This window comes from Alosa alosa, chromosome 19 (genome assembly GCF_017589495.1).
Source record: "Alosa alosa isolate M-15738 ecotype Scorff River chromosome 19, AALO_Geno_1.1, whole genome shotgun sequence".
Taxonomy (NCBI): domain Eukaryota; kingdom Metazoa; phylum Chordata; class Actinopteri; order Clupeiformes; family Clupeidae; genus Alosa; species Alosa alosa.
In genome coordinates this window covers 5419754-5438137 of record NC_063207.1, presented here as the reverse complement: position 1 = coordinate 5438137, position 18384 = coordinate 5419754, and the positions used below count along the sequence as shown (strand labels likewise).

General features: G+C 42.8%; 1 protein-coding gene across 1 annotated transcript; it reads right to left on the bottom strand.

Moving 5' to 3' along the window:
* Positions 1–49: 49 nt before the first annotated feature.
* On the bottom strand, positions 50–16622 carry pnoca (prepronociceptin a). Its single transcript, XM_048228134.1, has 3 exons — positions 16482–16622; positions 9116–9251; positions 50–1627 (listed from the first exon to the last, which is right to left on the bottom strand). The coding sequence occupies exons 2-3, from the start codon at positions 9236–9238 to the stop codon at positions 1028–1030; spliced, it is 723 nt and encodes a 240-aa protein (XP_048084091.1). The 5' UTR covers positions 9239–9251; positions 16482–16622; the 3' UTR covers positions 50–1027.
* Positions 16623–18384: the final 1762 nt, after the last annotated feature.

Below are 18384 nucleotides of genomic sequence, written 5' to 3'. Positions count from 1 at the left end.
GACAAACAAAATACCTCGAGACACAATCATTTGCTGCATGACAAGCCACAAAGGAAATAGTAAACTATTTTATTGGTATGTTCAACTTTGTTCCTATTTACAAGTTGTTATTCTGAACAATCAAATGATTTCACACAACAGAAAGAAATTATCAAAATAAACACTTTACATACGTACAGGTTGTTTCATATACACAAACACAGCTGATTAGATCTCTATGTAGTGACAGAAGCCTTGGATTAAACCATAGAGATCTCATCAGGAGAAACGAATGCATCATCATCGCAGATAGAAGACCTGGCAATGTTTCCTGTGTGCCTGAACTCTATATGTTCTCAGATTTTTCATGACTTGTATAATTAATTAAAATATTTGTATAGTTCAACCAAATATTACAATGTCCATTGGATTTTTAAAGTCACATTAGTCCAGCAACAGGACTCTCATTAGATATGCAAGGTTATCATTCAGACAAGTGTTGTCTTTCTCAATTTAGCCACAAGATGGCAGTGTTTGACAGAGCCTATTGGATAGTAGTTGACAGTATGAGCAGATTATTATCGAATATCGCTCTGGGCAATAGGCCTAACTTTTACAGAAAGAAACTTTCCCTCATTCCTTTTATCAAACTAATCTGATCTATCTCTACAGAGTTGTTTATCTCGGATTTCTCTGAGTGTCGTCTTGTAAAATAAGTATTTAGTCATAAAATGTTTTCCAACTGAGATGCTTCTTGCCTCCCGGGATACAGTCAAGCTAGTAAATCAAGATTTTTTTTTTTTTACCAACAACAATAGCCAGATTTAACTTTGACCTACTTTTAGGCCGAGGAATAGGCTGTGGTTTGTCCTCATGTAAAAATGTTGAGATGGGTTGACTAAGTGTGAGAAGCAAGAGGAAATGTGTATGGATGACCTTTCTGTTGCGTAGTTTAGAAGGTCACTGTGTGAACTGAAGAACTGCAGTGTGGAGTGGACGAAAGGATTTGTTTGTTTGTACAGTGACTGGACAGGTATCAACAAAGGCCTTAGACCTCATTTTGTTGGGTGAGGTCAGCTGAGACACTCTTATACTCGCTAGATCGGGTGCTCATGCCCAGGTACTGCTTTAGAAACTCAGAGAAACGTTTCTGGTTGTTCCACTTTCGGGCAGATTTACGGACGCCTATGAAGCCACCATAACGTTTCTGGTAGGACCTCCCTGGGTTCATCAGCTTCTTGTAGCCATACTTGCCCTTCAGGAAGCCGCCGAAGCGTTTGGTCAGGTTGATGGCGACCCCGTCGCCCTCGTCCCTGTCTTCCTCATCCTCAGCCTCCTCCTCCTCGTCCTCGTCCTCCTGGTTCCCCTCCACGGTCTCGGGCGCCAGCTGGGTCGTCCGGCTCCTGACGCCCTGCTGACCCAGACCCAGTGCCCGGGCCACATGGTCAAACCTCTGCAAGGCTCCAGAGTAGGGCAGTCCACCATCCTCCTGCTCCAGGGGCAGCAGACTGGCCACATCCTCCTGGGAGCGTTTCAGCATGGCGCCCCCTAGGGACTGGGAGGGTACCTGTGGCTTCTCCACAACCTTGCGGCACATCTCCCAGTTGAGGCCTGGAGAGACGTTACCATGGCACTCTACGAGACACACCTGCAGGGCACATGGATTGGGGAACGAACGGAAAGTGACCAGAAGTTAGTGAAACATAGAAAGAAACCTGTGCTTTGCTTCTCACAATTTTTAGGATGGTGAGTTGGAGACAACAGGTGGTTGACCTCTGTGACCCAAATCTTTTTTCTGTCAGCTCTGTCGGCTCTGTAACTGTTGTCTCCAACCACATCTAGGGGGAGGGAGTGATTTTTTTTATCCCACAGAGGGTTGTGTAGTTATCTGCATGGTTTAATGTGTCAGGAAGTTTACTTTTTAGCTTTTTTTTAAGTTTAGCTTTACACTTTTCAGTCCTTCTATAATCAATCATGAGTGTGAACCAAAAAGGACAGACTGGACACAAACATACACGCTCAATACAAATATGTCATCGACATATGTAAACGTCAACTGTTTTTTTTTGCATGTTTTCTGTTTCATCAAAGGAATTCAATTAGTCGACCATGCAAATTAAAAGCCAGGCTCCAGGGACGCCGTTTTGTAGCTGTACAGAGGAAATGTGCCCTTTTCTGGCCATCCAAGCTATTAACTGATGGAGAACAGCCCTGAGGGGGTCTCCAGTGAACACCACAGGAGGCCGCTCTGTTCCATCAACTTCTCCATCAAAGCTCTCACCACACAGTGGAATTGTGGTGCTCGATAATTATGCGGCGGGATAATTGAATCCCCCACGTCCCCCCAGATACAAGTTGAGCTGCCCCGGCCCAAGCTCAGAACCAGGCCGACACCAGAACCGACTACTCTGCATCTGCGTAAAGCTGTAGGTCTATAGCAATCAGGGTAGTGGTAGTGGTAATGGGCATAGATGTTAGAAAGCTAGATACCGCATTGGGCTCCAGAGCGTACGCAAATACGTGTCTCTGATTACCGGCAAGTGTTGCCCATAGACACTAAGGTGTTTGCCCCCAGCAAATATGGCGGCCGCATTTACATATGTCACCGAATAGAACCAGAGACTTTCCAATGAGGAGACACCAGACATCCCAACTTGCAAAAAGTCATTTCAGGGAGGCATCCCCAAAAAAAAAAAAAAAAAAAAAAACTTTAGCCTATACAATAATGTCAGTACAACAAATAAGGAAGGCCTATAGATAGAAATTGTCAAAATAAAATATGTAGATTTTGGTAGTTTGGTCTTTTCATGTAGCCTTGGAAACTAGCCATCTAGTAGGCTATAGGCCTGAATAATATGCACATGAATTGACACTTGTTAAACTCACCTCAACATGTCTTTTGCAATCATTTAACCCGCTATGGGCAATGCTAAAGTCACTGTTTACAAACAGTGCAGCGTGCAAGACTAGGTCCATCATTATGTTTTACTCTTATGAGACAAGGGTAGCCTACACTTTGAAATGGGTCTTACATTTTCCTTTTTTTGAGGCACTGACTCTACCATGACGCTCCTGTTTCTACTGAACTGATTAATTAAGTTCGGGAGAAAAGACATAAAAGCCCGCCTACACTGAAAACTGATTGGTTGATTTAGCGAAACAGGCCAATCAGGATGATCACTGTCTTGGATGCGCTCAGACACACACGCACCACCCCTCTCTTTCTCTCCCTCGTTAATGCGCTTACACTCAGATGCACACGCGGTCTCGCATCTTGGCGCTCTTGATCGCTCACTCTAGATTCCGGGAGATTTTATCTAATTTGCGGGCGTCAGGGAGCCGCTATCAATATGCGGGAGACTCCCGGAACTTCCGGGAGACTTGGGATGTCTGAGACACAGCACTCAATTCGCATTTCTGCCGAAATAGATGCCCGATAAGTGCCCAAAAAGCATTGCAATATGGCTGCCGAGTGGAGGGACTTGACTAAAAGGACTTTGATAGAACTCGATGAACAAGTCGGTGTCTAGCTTTCTAATATGGTAGTGGTAGTGTAGAGCTAATATCTATGGTAGTGGTAGTGTAGGTGCTAATATCTATGGTAGCGGTAGTGTAGGAGATAATATCTATGGTAGTGGTAGTGTAGGAGCTAATATCTATGGTAGTGTAGGAGCTAATATCTATGGTAGCGGTAGTGTAGGAGATAATATCTATGGTAGTGTAGGAGCTAATATCTATGGTAGCAGTAGTGTAGGAGCTAATATCTATGGTAGTGTAGGAGCTAATATCTATGGTAGTGGTACTATGGTAGTGGTAGTGTAGGAGCTAATATCTAGTGTAGGAGCTAAAGAACTTGGATAACATGCAGTAGCCACAAATAAAGTCATGGCTAGGCCTGGCTGCTTCAAAGTCCTTTTAGGCAAGTCCCTCCACTCGGCGGCCGTATTGCAATGCTTTTTGGGCACTTATCGGGCATCTATTTTGGGTAGAACTGCGCGTGCGCAATGCTTCACAAATCATGACATACCAACCTCGCTCCAGCTGCGAGATTACAACAAATGATTGGCACAATTGGCATGATGTATTCACATGTCAACTTTTGTGTAGATGACTGCCATGTTTGCGTTACGAACTAACCCCATACATTTCTATGGGAGATTCTTTGAGTGCCGTGTCTCCTCATTAGAAAGTATCTGGCTGCTACTGTTGTGCCCTTGAGCAAGGCACTTAACCCCAAATCGCTCCAGGGGGACTGGCCCCTGCAATTGGTATCTGTAAGTCACTTTGAATAAAAGAGTCAGCTAGGGCCCCAGCCGTGGCACAACTGGCTGGGGCACCTGCACCGTACGCCGGCGACCCGGTTTCTACTCCCGCCCCGTGGTCCTTTCCGGATCCCACCCCGACTCTCTCTCCCACTTACTTCCTGTCATTCTACACTATCCTGTCACATTAAAGGCATATAAGCCCCCAAAAAATATACAAAAAAAAAGTGCATCAGTAAGTACGTGAGTACCTATATTAGTTGTTGGGCTGCTAAGGGCATTCAATTACTATCAACTAAAATGTTCTGAGCTAAATCATAGTGTCACCCGGAGAGAAGAAATACTCTTTTCTGATTGGCTGGTGGGGTGGCTATTAATTCTGAATAACGGGACACCTATGAAGTTGTACAACAAACTGAACAAGTCGGCTTCTTTCTATGCAGAACCGCTTGCGTTGTCTTTGCGTGCTATAACGGCATGACTACTGCCTACAGTGGCAACCGGGTGATAAGCGGGATAACGGCCTTCGAGGTGTCCTGTTATGCGGAGGAGAGTTCTTTGCCTCTCGCCCTCGTCCATTAATTCCGTATAACAGGACATCTCGGCAGCCGATATCCCTTACTTTTTTCCCTGAAACATACGTAATCTTGTTGTTGGTGTAATTATGACCGCCGCGCAGCGAAGCGGCGGTCATATAGGTTTAGTCAGATTTTCTTTTTCGCATGCCCAAATTTCCGTCAACGATTCCCGGGACACTGAAAGACCGGGGTACACGAAACTTGGTGGGCATGTAACCCCACATGGATAGCATGGAACCATCGTTTTTCGTTTTGATCTGTAGCCCCCGCTGGACTGGACCCCGAAAGGAGGGTAGGGCAGACACAGTTTTCTGTGAATATCTCGAAAACCGTAGGGTTTAGGAGGACCATTTTTTTTTGTATGTTGATCTCAAGGGGCCATGTCAACCCATTCCATAACCACTCATTTCATGTATAGCGCCACCTAGTTAAACACAAAAAAGTAAAAATGAGGTGTTGTAATTGAAGGTATCTGTGACCTAACATAGTCAAAACTGCACGAAATTGGAAGTGTAGGATCATTATGACACCCTGTTTTGTGGAATTCCGTTCATGGGGGGGCCACACAATAAATTCATTTATGTTACTATACACCAACTGGCCTGTAGGTGGCCGGAGACAGTTTTCTGTGAATATCTCGAGAACCGTAGGGCCTAGGAGGTCCACCTTTTTTATGTATGTTGGTCTTAAGGGGGCATGTCAACCCATCCCATTACCACTTATTTCATGTATAGCGCCACCTAGTTAAAAATTAAAAAGCAAAAAATTAGGTGTTTTCATCACAATATCTCTGGCTGACAAGGTCAAAACTGCACGAAATTAAAAGTGCAGGATCATTATGACACCCTCCAAATGCATGGCAAGTTTTGTGTACTTTCGTTCATGGGGGGCCTTACAATAAAATAATTTATGTGTACATTTAGTGACGTACACCAACAAGGATTCCCGGGACACTGAAAGACCGGGGTACACAAAACTTGGTGGGCATGTACCCTCACATGGATAGCATGGAACCGTCATTTTCGTTTTGATCTGTAGCCCCCGCTGGACTGGACCCCCGAAAGGAGGGTAGGGCGAACACAGTTCTCTGTGAATATCTTGAGAACTGTAGGGCCTAGGATGACCAATTTTTTCCGATATGTTTGCCTCCAGGGTCATGTTAACCCATTCCATGTGCACACATGTGCATAAACAGATACACACGCACACACATACATTTACAGTAATCATACGTATGACACATACTCACACAGACATATGTACGCATGCATGCACATGCACAAACACACATACGCAGGCAAACACACAAGCACGCACATACACATACACACACACACACCCACACACATAAACATAAACTTGTACACGCACACATGTACACAATTCAAGAATTTTTCCCGTCATCTACTTCCTGAATTTTTGGTCATTGATACCCGGGACACCGAACCACCGGGGTACATGAAATTTGGTGGGTATGTAGCCCCACTAGACTTTTACGGAAAATGTTCATTTCGTCCCCGGGGGGTTTGACCTGGCATTCTCTGGGGGTATGCCAAGTTTCGAAGAATTTCATCCATGGGGGGGGGGTCTAAAAAAATTAGGTTATGTGTACATTTAGTGACTGTACACTCATTGGCCTATAAATGGCGGTGCACACATATACACATGCACACACACAGGCACCCACATACTATCGGTATTAGAACGGCCGATACATAATTACAAATTCAGTAGGATTAAAAGAAAGCCAAAATAAATATTCATCATCATCATCATGGCTGCATTTTCAGTATTGGCGATAAGTAGTCGTTTGTCCACTAGATGGCGCATCGTTGCAGTGAGACGTAATTTTGTTGGAAGTTAAAAGTGGGTTGGAAAAACAATGGACGCTTCCTACAAGGACTGTAATTTACCGCAGCGAACATCTAATAAAGATAGGACAATGTTCACATGAAGTGTAATTCCCATTTCTTCTTGAAGCCGAAATAAATCTGAGGATGTGTATCGGACATGCTTGGTTTTTACTGCAGGTACGTTAATCTTGTAATATCAATAAGGACCTAGGTAATGTTACCGTTAGCGTTGGTTGAGTGATGGAGGCCCATTTGATTGATTGCATTTGTAGAAAACTATAAATGCAGTTATACCAAGCAAATTAATAGCAGCACTGTTTGTATCTTTCGACTGTCATTTATTGCACGTGCTACAAAATCATTCTGTGCAATGGAAGATTTACCAACGTTACACCGGTCTGATACAGTTTTGCCTATACATGCGTGAGACTGAGACGCCTGTTTATTTTGTTTTAAGTGCGTGCAGGGTGTGAGAGGAGAATCGATGTGCTTTGATTCCAGCTTGGTAGTTGTAGTCTGTGGAATTAAAAAGCACGTGTGTGTGAAGTATCCAAACAATGACACCTTCATTTCATTATGGCTGCGTTAGCAACACACCTTAAGCTACTGTGTAGTGGGTCCCATTTAGAAGTGGCTACTTCATTCGCGCTTTCCTTGACTCATGGAGCTGCGTGAATGTTATTACAACTTTTCGCTAGCCTGGGTGTTCCCATGCTGCCTTGCGCGCGATTTGATTCACGCTGCTAAGGCAGCCTGGAGACCATGGAGCAAATTTTCGCCTGAGATAGGGAACCAATCACAGAACAGGGGGGAAAGCAAGACGATGATGAGCTATGCAAAGACGCATTTGATAGACATCCGTGGCACCCAATAAACGGATCTGGGCTTTTTTTTGAAATACGAGAAAATGAACGTTTGGTTCCCAGACCACGTCTCATTGAGAAGTGGTGGCGCTAGCCAGGCTAACTTTTCGCCACGATATGGCAGTTAAGTCCGCTTGATACTGTAAGGCGTAAGCCATTGGTTTCCAAAGGAGATTTTATTTGTGTCGCCAGCATAGCCTATTGACAATTTATGTTGTAAATAGGCCTACCTTATAATCCTACCTGTAGCTTAGGGAAGCTAACAGCTTTCTATTAGGATCTAGTTTGTTAGTTACCGTTTTGTCATAACTCCCTGATGCATTTTTGCATTTAGAATAGCCAGAGCGTGTATATCTCAATCGAAAAATTAAACAATATCGGTGCCTATGGACTAGGCTGGGTGAACCCAGCCTGATCTGCCCGCTATTTATTTTTTGATTTCTTAAAAGATTGAGCTTGGTCTGATGAAAGCCAGACTAGGCATGGACCTGAGTTACACAATGCAAGGGAACATGAATCAGCCTATATTTGCACGAACAATAACGGACAAAAGCTCTTCAACTTTGGCCCGTTAAAATGTGTATGAACAGTCTAGCGACGCATTTCATCAAGGCCCATTTGGACATGTCAGTTATTCGCACCACTGGTTAGATGTAAAACAGCATTTCGTTTCAGACTACTGTTACTTAATTTGTGCATTAACAATAATGTTTCAGACTACTGTTACTTAATTTGTGCATTGACAATAAAGTATTACATGAACTAAAGATGACTAAAATCTTATGTAGAAGAAGAAACATTCACAAAAAATCCATCCATCCAAAAATGACCTTTGTTTTTGATAGCTGTTGAAAACGGCATGGAACTGACAGAGATGTTTTTGTTTATAAATACATAATAAATAAATAAATAACATTATGCTGATACCTTTTGCTTTTCCCAAATACAATGTAGCCTACAGGTGTAAGTGACCTTTCATCAATCCAGTTGCAATGGATGAACTGTGATGAACTGCCCTACTTGTGATTGTTTAGAGATTTTAAAGGTTTTATAACAATGCTACATCTTCTTTGGCTATTCTACAATCTATTCACCTTTTCAGCACCAGTAGGCTACTTTCTGTGCAGCCGCACACACACACTCAGGCATGCCAAACAAGCATACACAAAAGTTTCAAGAGTGGGGGATGGAGTAAAATATGGAGACAAATTGAAGTGTGATTTATTTTCGCGGAACGGATGTACAGGACTGAGCGGCGGTCATATTTTGTACCGCTATGCGGTACATCTAGTTTAATTTGCTCTAATTTTAGCCTACTCTTAATAATGCATGTCTAAAACGGTAGCTTTGGGGAAATCATTAACTGCCGGGTATTTCTTCAATAACTGGTTAATTGTTCAGTGAACGTCCATGAGAAGGACAAGCAAGACAATTAAACTGGATCAATGAATTGATCAATATCTGTTTAAAGATATCATTAATTACTGATCCATGATGAACTATTGCCAGCTGTATGATTGACAGCGGTGGTATTAGTGATTATTATTGATTGTGGGCTGAGGAGTGAAGTGAAATCTGACCAGTGTGTTGAAGGCTTGGTCTTTGGGCAGGAGTTCAAGGCAGGAGAGGCAGTCCCCCTGACAGTCGCTGTATCCAGGCGCAAACAGACCGAGGAACACCAGGATCCACAGAGGCGTCTTCATGGCTGGGTGGAACCTTTATCAAGGACACAGAGAGAGAGGGGTTTACTGAGAGGTTTGAGAGAGAGAGAGAGAGAGAGAGAGAGAGAGAGAGAGCTATCAAAATCCAAGATGTCAACTCTAAAACCAATCTCAGATCAGCTTTCCAAAATCAGACCATCTCTTCACCATCAGAGATACAAAGCAGAGACAGATTCTTACAGGCTAAGAGAGAGGGGTTTACTGAGAGGTTTGAGAGAGAGAGAGAGAGCAATCAAAATGTTAACAGGCTAAGTGCCACAGAGAAATTCTGGAACAGAAAAAGATGGTCACTCTGTACGACTGGTGAGGTTGAGACAGAGATGCACTTTCTCCTTTACTGTCCAAAATGTAATCAGATAAGAAAGGGATATTTTTTACAGTTCTCAGACAAAATTCCACATTTTAGATCCCTAAAGACACTGCTAAATTGGCCCAACTACTAGGAGAAGGACTGACTGCTATATTGGCTACGAAATACATTGCAGACTGCCATGACATGATGACACGACCGACAGTGAGATAGACATCTTGCCATAATGCCTGACCTAATGTCTATACTTAATCTAATCTATTGTAATGTATGGACTGTGTGTGTGTGTGTGTGTGTGTGTGTGTGTGTGTGTGTGTGTGTATGTGTAATGTATGGACTGTGTGTGTGTATATGTGTGTGTATGTGTGTGTGTATATGTATGTGTATGTGTGTGTGTGTGTGTGTGTGTGTGATGTCTGAGAGATGTGAGAGATGGTGCTTTCTTGCCTATTAATGATAATAATAATATAATAATAATAATATACTCTGAGAGAATTCAGTGCCAGCAGACTACGACATGTCAAAATGAAAATTCTGGAGCATTTTGTATTATTCATATTATTTGCCACATTGTCAGACCCTGAATGGCTGGTCAGACACGACCTTATACTGGCAGTCATACGCTATTGTGACCTTGGAAAACTCGGGAAGTCTGGTAAAGATTGTGTGTGTGTGTATGGAGGGGGGGGGGGGGGGTTGACAAACAAACAAACTCATCATCTTGTTGTACTTCATTAGCAAAACTCATCATCTCGGTTAATTGAGGTTTGAATTAGCGCTTGTGGCATAATGAGGCGAGGCGGCCATTTTGGGTTTTGTCAGACCCAACAACCCTGGCACAGAGTTAGTCATCAAGCAGACTTAAGCAACAACATGAAAACTGCTCTCCGAACGCAACACAAATACTAATATCATAAAAATAATAACAATAATGCACTTGCTGTAACGCTATTAGTTGATCAATTAATGAATTACACATGATTATGACATGTAATGTAACTGTATTAAGCCTTCACCACATCTCATAGCCTGTACATATAGTAAAATATAATATTATTTATTCTGTTGTACTTGCACTTGTGTAATTGATATACAAATGTTTGCATTGAATTTCATTGGCTTTATACATATGCGCTGGCAAAAAGTGGCAAAAAAGTTTGATCTTGTGATAAGATATACGCCTGAACCTTATAAGTTTATTAGAGTCTTCCCAATTCAAAGCTGACAACGTCAACCATGTTTTTTGAGTGTGTCTCTCGTATGAACAAGAGCAATCTCAGACATGAAGAACTGTGACATACACTTTGATTGCCTCCTGAGAAACTTCTTCTAAAGTGAATTGTGTAGACGGAGTGAGTGTTCAGGACAAGGCACTGCGGCTGCTGTCTTTGTCTGTTCTCGAGCAGATCTATAACAAAGCCAATTCTATTAACAGCTCGTGTCCATCACCCAGCATTGTTCCGTAGACATCTAATCTCTCCCTTTCTCCGGCGCACACACAGGAAGATTCAAGACTGACACATCAGTTCTCTGGTACAGAACTAACTTCATTACACTTTTCTGAGAACACATCTCAATGAAGACCAAATGTGGGAATCAATATCTGCCTAGAGTAAGTTTGTAATTTGTAAAAAAAAAAACGAAAAAAACAAAAAAAAACAAATAAGAAACAGAACTGGTATATAACAAATATGGAGAGCCGAGTGAATTGCAGACTAACTTCACTTATTGATCTGCTGCTTTTAAAATCAACTCTCTGACTAAGGCAGCTTTTTCCTTCTGAGAAGCTCTCTCTAAGTGAGTTCCTGTAGCTCTCACAGACAGCTGAGGTGTTTCAGGGCTGTCTTTGCCAAGAGAGCTACCCAGAGAGAGAGAGAGAGACAAGAGACATGCTGTCATCAAATTGATTTTTTTTTGTGTGACTTTGATGCTCACTTCGGCAGTAGTTTTCAGAAAATTATGTATTTTTCTAAAGGGGCTCAGAGATCTCCAGCCAGTGTCCAAGAGATTTCTTGGTGGGTTTCAGTGCATGTGCATAGGTGTGTGTGTGTCTTTGTGTGTGTGTGTGTGTGTGTGTGTGTGTGTGCGTGCATGCGTGCGTGCGTGCGTGTGCGTGTGTGTGTGTCTTCCGTGCTGAAATTCATGTTGACCACACCTATGTAAAAAAGGACAGAAGGCTGGTGAATTAACAGGCAAACTAACAAATGAGTCAAAACAGAGATAATCGAAAGCCCCGAAATCAATAAATTTGCTCTCTAGAGAAGACATGGAAGGCATGCCTGGGGGTATTTAGGGAGTGAGAAAAGCATATCAACTAATGTCTCTCACGAAACCAATTTCTTAATCTTGTTGTAACATCAAACCTTTAAGGCCAAGAAAACGACAGAACTGTGTTGTTATTAATGTTCTTACGATTGATTGTATGAATCTAACATCTCTTCTTGAGCCATGAACACTGTACTTTTTATTTTTTTTTATTGATTTTTCCAAATGTTCCCAAAACCAAGCGTGTGACTCAATGTGTCTGACTCTGCGGGACTCAGGGCAGAGCAGTGTGGTCCTGACCATCCAGTAGCCACATGGCAACCAAGCCTCTATATGTCATGAAGCCATCTGTCCAGCCTTTGACAGATTGAGATGGAGACTTGTCATCTCAGCGGCACGTGTGTGCAAACCAAACATCGCTCTTCAAACTTGATTCATGATGAGAGTCAGGCCTTCTGTTTTCTCAATATGAAGTGCCATAATGGCTCCACAACCCACGTTGGTGTAAAATATTGCACCTGCTGTAGAAGACTGTTCTTGGATCTGAATTAGGTGTGAGGGGGAGTTGGTTAGGAAACCTGCATTGGCTTTCTGTTATTGGGGCGTTTGTTCTGATAACTCACTCTGATCTAATAGTTTGATCATCCAGCCAGTGTCCAATTTTCATTTAACTCAGATTGAATTGAATGGGATGAGATCTCCTCCCTGGTCCATTTCCTACAAAGAAAGCCCCAAACGCCTGCTTGCACCGAGAGAGAGAGAGAAAAAAAACCAATGTTCCTCAATCATGATGGACTCACTATCTCGAGAGATCTTGAGAGCCACATGCTGGGTCAATCAAGATTGGAAATCAAACAGTCCCACAAGTCAATGGCTCATTGCTTTCTTTGTCACAGCGGTCATTACAGAAGCCCGTGGCTTCAAATAAACACTGAGTCTCCTCCATAAAGCTATGTTCTCCACTCACTACCACCCCCAGCCAAATGGACTGGACAGCCATCACCAGGGGACGGAGACAAGCCATGCAAATGCTGTGTTAGCAAGACTCATTAGTGTCCATGAACGTACTCTTGACTTGAGTGACTCATTCTACTTGTGGGTTATAGAACACTCTGGCCTCCAGAGAACTTATTTTTTACAAAGATGTATTCTTGTCATCACGGTTTCAAACTACGTTGTGCTTCTAGTTGGTTGGTCCCTTCAAAAAAAAAGGGGTGCTATTTTTCAATAAGACAAACCCTGCAGTTGTCTATACTTATATGCATTCCTCTGGAATCATATAAAAATTCTGTTGACTCAATGCCAAGTTTATGTATTTGATATAGACCTGGCATTTACAGCCATACATATCATTAACTTCATGATGACTGACATCACAGGGAGGATCAATTAGACTGAGCCATTTAAAACATAAATCCCAAATTGACCTTGAGAACCTAACAGCAGTAATTGATTCCATATGGAACATAAAAGATCAGCCATAATGTCTCTAAATAAGTCCATTCAACAGTGGCAGCCAACGCCCACTTACAATGTGTGTGTGTGTGTGTGTGTGGGGTGGGGTGGGGGAGGGGGTGTAACAAAGCAAAACTTTGACTTTTCCTCCACCTGTTCCAGCGGACAGGCTGATTGGACCCAGAGGAAGGTCCAGACACCACACCCAGATGGTGATTGTGTAGCCAGAGGTCTGGACATTGCCTAGACGGGAGCCCATCAAAAGGGGACAAGCGTGAACCATCATGAAGGTCATAGAGAGAGCCACACAGAGACACATCAGATGTAGGGTGGATTCAGTTTCCCCTCTCTGAATCAAATGCTTGTGGCTGGATGGGACAGACGTCTCTGCAAAGATGCACCTTTTTAGTGCAGTAAGCTCAAAAATGATCCTTGTGGTGCCAGCGGAGTGGTGAATATGGTGAATATGGCCTCTTCGCCTCCTCCACATTTGTCTGTTTGACTTCCGCACAAAACCTTTCCTTTTCTGTTTGTGCACCTTTTTCCTCCTTTATCAACCATGAGCAAGAGAAAAAGGGAGAAAGCGAGAGAGAGAGAGAGAGAGAGAGAGAACAAGAGAGAAAGAGAAACAATTCACCACACTGCAATGCAGTGAGAGAGCCAGACGCGATTCACCCTGACACCCATGACATGGCGATAGATTATCTAATCAGAAAGGCATTAGTTTGGTTTCATGGTTGTGATACACATTAGATGGGTAATTTTTTATTTTATTTTCACTGATGGATTGAACTTATGGCTTCAGGGCAAGGGTATTTCAAAGAATAGACACATCACTGAGATCCAGAAGCGAGAGATCTGTTAAGGCTTCCTATTTTTCCTTTTATCTTAAATGAATCAGCTTTAACAAAGAACAAATGATTATCAAGCGAGCCCCACATAGTTACAGATTCGATTCCTAGATAGAATATTAAGGTCACAAGAAAAACTTTGAAACTACCAACCCCACAACTCGAAGAATACTACCTTCAAAAAGACAGTTATTGACCTGTTTGTCAACCTGAGAGAAATCTTGCGGCCAATAAGCCGCTTATCTCTACAGGTTTGGCATTGGTCTTGATAATCAGACGTTGATATCATAGAAGCTTTTGTTGTCTAATTTTCTCACATTGAAATAAGCTGTAATTTCTTGGAGATTGGGGCCAAATCCAAAGGCATGACTTCTTGACATCAGATAAACAAAAAGAAACAGCCTCCTCACACAGAATGGCTCTTACCACTGCCACTGGTAAAACAGAGGGGAAAAAAACGCTAATCCGCTGGGTATTCCTTCCTGCATTTCTGCTGCACTCAGGTCTATCTCTTGACCTTATGGTTTTTCAGAGAAATACTCAGGTCCTATTGGCTACCTGTGTCCACATAACAGAAAATCCCCTCCGTCTTTCACAACCCCCCTGCTTGTCTGACACACAGAAAATACAGGATAATTAAATGGAAATGCCTCCTAAAGAGAACTGACTGTAAGCTAAAGATGTAAGGGGAACCGTGTCAGTGAATGCATCTCATGTCATAGCCCACAGCCCACTGTAATGCTTAATTTCTTGATTAGAAAAATCATTGTTTGTTTTGTTTTTCTTTCTATTTTTAAAGGCAAGATAAGAAAAACAATCTCATACTGTTTCTTCAGGCTTTTCAGTAAGCGTGGTCATTTTTAATCCTGAGGAAAATCTGTCCTGAGCATGACTTAAAGAGGAATTTATCACTACCATCTTATCATATATCTTTTGCAATGCCAGCAACTTATCATCAGTTCATTTCACAGCAGCTTCCAGAGCAGAAGAGTTGTGACTCACTGGTTGAGATGAGTTTGGAATATGGTCCCCCTCTTTGTACTCTACAGTGTAATAACCACAGAGTTTATAGTAATATTCCTGAAACACTTTTTGTTCACTGATCCTAGCACACCAGCAAAAGAATGCTCCATAAAGATAACCACCATTTAATGGGTTTCAACAAGAAAATATGTTCTCATTTCCTGAGGGGGAAAAAATACTATACAGGATTAAGGATTAAATAATCCTAGAGCAATTATAGCCATTTCAAGCACACTGATAACAGAATTTGCTGTTTAAAAATTACTTCAGTGAAGAAACGTTTGTTTTAATCTGTCCCTGGTGCTGTCTTAATCCCTCGGTGTTGCGTTAAGCACAACCTCTTAGCCAATTGTCACAAAAGAAAAGAAACCAGGTGTGAAATAAACCAGTGGCTGCAATGGAACATTGGACTTTTAATTAATCTGAGGAACGAACAAAAAAAAAAATGACTTGAAATGAAAATGTGCCTGATTAATCACAAGCAAAACAGTTTTTAGGTTAAATATTTTTGTCCTCTTATCGGGAATTTTCTTGCTTTGAAAATGCGCCCACAGAAAATTAGGCTCTTAATCTTCTCTCGGATGTAAATGGGCATTTAATGGGTGGAGACTATATATAGAAGTGAATGGGACGGGGAATCCGAGCACATGAATGCTCGTCATTTAACATCTCCTCTGCAGTTTAGCGCACTGGGCACCTGAAACTGGGACCAAGTACTTCCTTCCGATCTCATCTTCTTCTCTCACACTACTTACAAAAAAAGGAGTAGAGGACCAAAAAAATGGAAGTGTTGAAAAGAGTGTTGTAAAACTAGAGTTAGATCGATTTTTAGCCTGACAAAATCAATGATGAGATGATATTGAAAGTGATGTGAGAATTATGTTCCTACTAGTGAGAGAGCCTTCTGATCTGCTTCACGTGCGAGCCAATATGCCACACTAAAATCGCACAGACTGAGCCACATGCTTCACAAGCACAACCAAACACAGCCAGAAAAATAGATCTGTAATTATGATATAGCCCTTTACAAACTTCTCATATTGAAACAAAAAGTAACAACCCAGATGCTTTAAAAAAAAAAACAGAGTAACAATCATTGCTTACAACATCAACATGATTTAAAGAAAGTGAACGAGTGTGTGTGAGTGTGTGTTTGAGAGAGGGAGAAAGAGAAAGATGGACAAAGAAAGAGAAAGACAGAGAGACAGAGATGGAGACGGAGAGGTAAAAAGAGACAGATTCACTCAAGTTAGCTCTGGATTAAATCGTCCCCAGCGTTGCTGTGGCTGAATGAGCCCCTCCATGCCCTGCGCTCACTCACCTGTGTGTAAGAGTTTGGACGGCTGACGTGGAGGCTTGTCCTGGCGGCGGGCAGGCAGGCAGGCAGGTGCGTGGCTGAGGCTGAGGCTGAGGCTGAGTCTGAGTCTGTGTGTGAGGTGCCTGTAGTGTCCTGATGCTCCAGGCTGTGATTAGTAGAACTCAGTAGATGCTGTTGCTCAGATCTCTTATAAGCACACCCCTCCCTCTGGGCCAAGCCCAGCCCCCTCCCTCACAACTCTGACAGGACCGGAGAGAGAGAGAGAGAGAGGGAGGGAGGGAGAGAGAGAGAGAGGGAGGAAGAGAGAGAGAGAGAGGGGAGGGAGGGAGAGAGGGAGGGAGAGAGAGAGAGAGGGAGAGAGAGAGAGAGGGAGGGAGAGAGAGGGAGGGAGAGGGAGAGAGGGAGGGAGGGAGAGAGGGAGGGAGAGAGGGAGAGAGAGAGGCAGGGAGAGAGGGAGGGAGAGAGACAAGAGAGATATGGAGGGAGAGGGGAATGGATGGAGAGAGAGAGGGGGAGAGAGGATGGTGGAGGGCAGGAAAGAGGGTGCAAGAGAGAAAGAGCAGTAGAAGGGAAGAGAGTGAAAAAGAGAGAGAGAGGGAGAGAGAGAGAAAGAGGGTGAGTGGGCAAGAGAGAGAGGGAGGGAAAGAGGAGAGAGACAGAGGTACTTACGTAGTCTGATTGACAGTAGTGCATCATATGGGCCTACGTGAGATATTCACACCCTCTTTTGCGTCAAGTGTGACGTGCTTCGGGTACGGACCGGGGATGTGCCACACCACTTTCAGAAAACTCCTCCCTCCCTCCCCCAACTCTTCACCAAGTTTCTTTCGAGTTCCTGAGGAGAATAGCCTTACTCACACAGATACACTCAATTTTGGCCCACTCACTCAGGAGGAGGAAAGACTTTCCAGGTACACCTCTGTAAAACTCTCACAGTGTCTCTCTCCTGACATTCAACCTTCACTGACGTCCATATGGCTTTATGTCCGTCTCGCATAGCTAGGGATGACCTACAAAATGAACAGTTTAAAAAATAATTTCCAGCATTGCAGCACTCACCAACTGACCAGAGAAAGTGCCTGAAGCCAAACCCTGGGCAGTTCTGGGCAGTTCTGGCCATAATTATCAGATAGTCAATTAGGGAGCAGTTTATGACTCAACAGCTACTCCGAGGAAGAAGGAAGACAGCCACAGATTTTAGAGATAATGATAGATGACCTATGATTGTTTGTCTCTATAATTCCATAAAGATCTCAGACAAGCAGAGAGACAGGATAGCAATACAGTTATATCTTTGCTAAATTTTTAATCTCAAATGACATTGTATTCAATAATAGTGTTGTTACCCAAAACCATTGGCATCTGGCAATAGAAAGAACAGCACTTTTTCTAACGGGATGAAACCAGAATGAAGCTCAAGAGAAGGGGGGGGGATTCAGCAAAGTCTTTGGCAGGTTCGATCCTGCACAGTAAACTGCAAGGCAAAAATAGTTAAAGCAACACAATGTAGTTTTGTTTACCTTAAAATAACAGCTTAAACTCATTTTGATGTACACTGATTTGAAAACACAGAGGATGGAGTATCAGGAATTGCACTATTGTGCTTTGGCAGGAGTGTGACACTCTCTGTTGGTTCTAGTCTAATGGGTTCGCCCTTAGTGTGCTAAACGGGTACCCAGTATGTTGAAAACTGACAAAAGGGAACTTGTAGATTCTAGATTACTGGGCAATTCCACACAAAACTGTCACATCCATAACGCCAACTAAATACCATGGCATTGGGTTGGAATTAATTAACTGTATGGATGTGACAGTTTTTAATTCACTTTATAGTAACCAGTAAAGCACAACATCAGTAAAGGCTTTGCAGTTGGACCACTGACTCCTTCTGCATGTGAATCATTCT